Below are 4,714 nucleotides of genomic sequence, written 5' to 3' on the forward strand. Positions count from 1 at the left end.
CCTTTTAAAGATTGAGTTTATTTCAGATACCTGCCCTTTTCACAGCTTTTATAAAACAAATTGTTTCTGCTCCCTTAAAGTTGATTTTATTCTGATTGGCCAGTTCCTGGAAGCTCTTACACTTTTCCAGAGGAGCTTCACATGTACCACAGGCTGTCTTAGCCGCCAGTTTTTCCAATTGGCTGCACCTTACAAACAGGTTTGATCAGCAGGTAGGCGGGGTTTCTGTGTGCCTCACGTGATTTGCTCTCTGTGATGCGATCCAGATCCAAAACTAGAAAAAAAAAGTGTTTTTGCACATACACTGACCTCTGTCAGGTAGCTCCTCTCTTCTCCAGACATTTTAGGATGGATGATAAAATCATTCTTGTACTATAGTAGTAAATGCTGCTGACCAATGTTGCATTTCCTTTGGCTACTTCACAATAAACGTCCACTTGGTTTGTCAGCTTAATACTATTAATGTAAAACTGAAGCAGCAGTAAGTGCTCAGTAAGTTAATGCAGTCACTACAGACAACAGCATGACTTTGAACCTTGTCTACGTTAACGGTAAGCTTATTTCCCGTTTACACATCCCCATGGAAACCAAGAAAACACAAAGCAGCAGGCCACGAGCGGTTCCTAGACCTAAACAAATAGTTTTTAATGGTGATCCATACATGAATATTAAAAAAAATCAATTGCAGTGTCAAGACCAGTGACGCGTAAGACTCTTAATTTGGGTTTCTAATGTGAATGTGTCACATCATTACTAAACCTTTCAATTCTGACCTTTTAAAAGCTGAAAATATTAGTTTTGAGTTCAGTTGTGTCCAAAAGTTTTGGCAGTGATGAGTTTAAACACGTTTGCCGTCTCCCCAGTGTAGTTTGGCAGCTAAATGGACACAAGTCAGATGAGAAATCGTGTTCCGAGATCACAGTGACCTCAAACATGCATTTAAATTTAAATCTTTAAGACCGCTGCATTAAACTGTGAATGAAACCGTGAATAATAAAAAGTTTAAACCAGCGGTTACATTCAGCTGAGCGTAATTAAACAAACTCAGTCTGTTAAAGAGTTGGATCCAGATGCTGATGATGTGAGCAGTCTCCACGAACGCCATCAAATTCATTTTCAAGCGGTGATTTGAAGCTCTTTTTACAGTCGAGCTTCAAACACCCGAATCTCCAAATTTAAGACACGAAGCTTCATTAAAGCAGACGAATCGTAAAAAAAAAAGAAGTTTATTCAGACTCGGTGAAACAGATATTTGTTCTCTGCAGGTTAAAAATGTTCAGCGGAGTATCGCGTGCTTCTGTAGCTCCTCCTCCTTTTCAGTCCTCGTCATCTTCGTCCTGATCGTCGTCTTCCTCCGCCGCCACCATCCCCAGACTTCTGCGTTTCTTCTCCCCTCTTGTCTCCTTCCTGTCCTCTCCCTCCTCCTCCTCCTCCTCGTTGTCCTCCTCCTCCACTGCCCCTCCATCACCGCCATCCCCCTCCTCCTCGCGGGCGTTGCAGCGGCTGCAGTGTCTCCCGAAGCCTCCCAGGAAGTGCGACCTGAAGCAGCAGAAGGGGCAGGCGTAGCGGCCGGGCCGGTGGGCGGAGCTGATGTGCCGCTGCAGCCGGCTCGGCAAGAAGAAGCTGCGCTTGCAGTCCTTGCAGCTGTACGGCCGCTCGACGTCGTGGCAACGCACCACGTGACTGATGGCGAAACCTGCAGCGACACAGATGACAATAAAAACATAAATCTATAGTTTTTGATGTTGGATTATTTTTAGTTATCTGTTTGCTTGTTTGGTTTGAAAAACAATTAGATAAAGATTTTTATTTTTTTAGTTTTGCTTGCTTAAAAAAAAAAAAAAAAAAAAACAACAACCAAAAAGATACAATTACCAAATATAAGCTGATTAAAATTCTTTTGTTGTTGCTGTTGTTATAAAATATAATAATTCGCATAAAATAAGTCAAAAAAGTCATATCTAATCTTTTTAAAAGTCCAAAAGAATACTACAGAAGTCAGCTTAAAGAGTAATTAAAATGTAAAGATTGTGTTTACATTTTCTGGCGTTTTATGTCTGCTTTCCTTCATTTCTGGGATTTTAACTCACATTTACAAATTTAAAGCAACAGCCCGATGTGGTATCTGTGCCATGCATACAAGCTTTAAGACGTAAATGTCACATTAAAAGGTCATTTTTGTAGTTACGGTAGTCTCTTCTAAATATATTTTAAAATGTTACCACCAGGGGGCAGTGTATCACCACAAAGTTTTATTGTCCCAGTTTGGTGCAGTCCTCCAGGTAACAGTCTGTTAAACGGCTACAAAACACAGAACGCTAAGTAGTACAGAAGTGTTACATTACACATACATGTAATAACTGCTTTCTGCCCCCTGCTGGTCATTACAAAGAATAGCAGGTGCAGGGATTCGTACCTGGGACCTTGAGTTCATGTTTTTTTATCTGCATCAGTTTGATTTGAGCTGCGTGCGTGGGCGGGTACCTTTGAGTTTGGTCTTCCAGCCGCACATCAGGCACACAAAGCGGTTGGAGATGAAGCGCACCACTTTGGCCGTGGCCTCCATCTCCTCCTTCAGCAGCTCACCGCTCAGCCCGGCCACCGCTGCCTCCTCCTCTTCCACCCCCCCGCCACTCTGCATCTGGTTGGCTGTGGCAAGGTCACGTCTGATGGCCTGGTTGGCGTACGCTTTGGGAATGTTGTGCTTGCGCACCACGTGGCTGACACCCACAGCTTTCAGCTTGTTCTTCCAACCACAGATTAGGCAGCGGTACCTGGCGCCATCAAACAGTAGCACGCTTTTGTCATCATACTCGCATTTAACCGACTCCACCCCCTCTCCTTCCTCCTCTTCTTCACCCTCACTGCTCCTCTTTCTTTTCAGGACGTCCCTGCATCCTTCCTCCTCTTCCTCAGTCTTGATGCTCTTTATTTTAGATTCATCTTTCCCTCCTTCTCCTTCCTCCTCATTGCTCTTCTTTCTTTTGGCGTCACCTTTCCCTTCTTCTTCTTCTTCCTCAGTCTTAATAGTTTGCTTTCTTTTGGTGGCATCTTTCATTTCTTCGTCCTCCTCGTCACCCTTCTCGCTCCCGTTGTCGCCTCCCTTGTCCCTTTCATCCATGCAGTGTTTGGTGATGATGTGCTTGTAGAGCTTGGTGAAGTCTCTGCTGGTGTAGAAGCAGTAGGAGCAGTGGAAGAGCCGGGCGCCACTCTGGTACATCAGGATGTTCCCGAGGCGTCCCATCACCACACCGTCAAGGCAGGAGGGGTGGGATGCCGCAATGTGGGAGAGCTGATGGGCGTGGCTCTTGGAGAAATGGCCACAGTGGGGGCACTGGAGGTGAGCCGCGACACCCCCGCCTACTTCACCACGAGTCTGTATGATAACCGACATCCCTGCAAAGATAGTACAGAGCAGGTCAGGACCAGGTGAGCTCAGAAAACTGCCACTAAGATCAAGATAAAAAATTCTTAAAGCTAAATGTAGAGTGCGTTCTGGTGGACAAACTATGCAACACCAACAGTCATAACATGGTTGAACGGTGTTTCTCTTGTCTCTTCTATATTTTTGTTTTCATTTCTTTATTGCTTGTTATAAATAGATTGGGAAATAGCAAAATATCTGTCGGGCTCGATTTATCCAATTTCGAAATATTTGCTCAAAAAGTATATTTTATGTCTGCTTCAACCAGGAATACAAAACTTCAAAAACAGCCAATGTTAGACCTTTACCGAAACCAAATTGTGCACGTTACATGTAAAAATCTGTGCTGTGTGCTCTGCTGTCACACAAGCAGCAGAAATGTGTGGGTTTTTTACTATAGTCCGGTTTAAAAATAGCAGCTCTAAATATATATAAAAAATAAATAAACAGATTCCATTAAAATAATCTAACACTTCAGGAAATCACAACCAGGTACTTTGGACGTCTCTTACTTCCATCCCTCCACAGCCTGTAAACTTATCTTCATCAAATACATTCAACCTTTAAACGGATTCTTTTAATATTTAATCTTTTTCCCCATTAACAGTGATACAATTTCAACACTTAAGCACATTTAGGAGTGAGATTTGTCTCCAGAGTAAGTCACCTTATCCTGGTTCATCCCGGTTTATCCTGGGACTGGGATAACGGTAACCCTGCTCCTGCACGCTGTTCACATCAATGGGATAGAAGAGCGCAGCTAACAGGCTTGCCTGCACTAAAAACTACATATTTTAACCAGGTTTTTCCACCCACCTGACTCCACCGCCGGCTGTGTTAGTTTGTAACAAAGATCCTGAACCTGAAATAACAATAAAACCACTCAGGAGAAACATTTGAACCGGATTAAATCTCCATCTTTTAGGCTAACCGCCGGCCTGCTCAGCAGATTCTCTGCTACCGCCCTTTTCCGTGTTTACCTCCAGCACAGCCAATCAACTCACTTCAGCCGTCCGCCACTGACCAATCACAAAATTCCCTTAACCAGGCTCTCGTCTAGCATTCAATTGTCGCGAGATCTCTGGGGTGTTTTATAATTGTCGGACATTCCTTCGTTTATAGAGGAAAAAAACATAAAATCTTCCGGCTCTGGTGAGACAAACTAGCCTACACTTTCAAGTGAACTAGATATAAATGAATACAGATAATAGAAGAAACTGATACATAAAGTTTATTGAATATTATTTATAATCAGGCTGAAGCGTGTGCTCCTTAGTCTGTGATTAATAA

The 4,714-nt window shown here is 43.2% G+C and overlaps 1 protein-coding gene across 2 annotated transcripts; it reads right to left on the reverse strand.

Moving 5' to 3' along the window:
- Nucleotides 1-1,212: 1,212 nt before the first annotated feature.
- LOC102291258 (chromosome alignment-maintaining phosphoprotein 1) lies at nt 1,213-4,410 on the reverse strand. Of its 2 annotated transcripts, none has more exons than XM_005932749.3 (3): nt 4,241-4,410; nt 2,485-3,396; nt 1,213-1,696 (listed from the first exon to the last, which is right to left on the reverse strand). In XM_005932749.3, exons 2-3 carry the CDS (start codon nt 3,392-3,394, stop codon nt 1,317-1,319), a joined length of 1,290 nt encoding a protein of 429 aa, XP_005932811.1. In that variant the 5' UTR covers nt 3,395-3,396; nt 4,241-4,410; the 3' UTR covers nt 1,213-1,316. The 2 variants fall into 2 exon arrangements, with proteins under 2 accessions (XP_005932811.1, XP_005932812.1); XM_005932750.3 differs by lacking the exon at nt 4,241-4,410 and adding an exon at nt 4,092-4,233.
- Nucleotides 4,411-4,714: the final 304 nt, after the last annotated feature.

Source organism: Haplochromis burtoni, unplaced genomic scaffold (genome assembly GCF_018398535.1).
Source record: "Haplochromis burtoni strain Fernald_Lab_line unplaced genomic scaffold, NCSU_Asbu1 Contig_157, whole genome shotgun sequence".
Classification (NCBI taxonomy): Eukaryota; Metazoa; Chordata; class Actinopteri; order Cichliformes; family Cichlidae; genus Haplochromis; species Haplochromis burtoni.

Bases quoted from the DNA above. Each gene is read 5' to 3' on its own strand.
- LOC102291258 (XM_005932749.3), bottom strand. From the start codon at position 3,394: ATGTCGGTTATCATACAGACTCGTGGTGAAGTAGGCGGGGGTGTCGCG. The intron at 1,697-2,484 runs GTACCCGCCCAC...GTGTCGCTGCAG, and splicing joins CTGGAAGACCAAACTCAAAG to GTTTCGCCATCAGTCACGTG.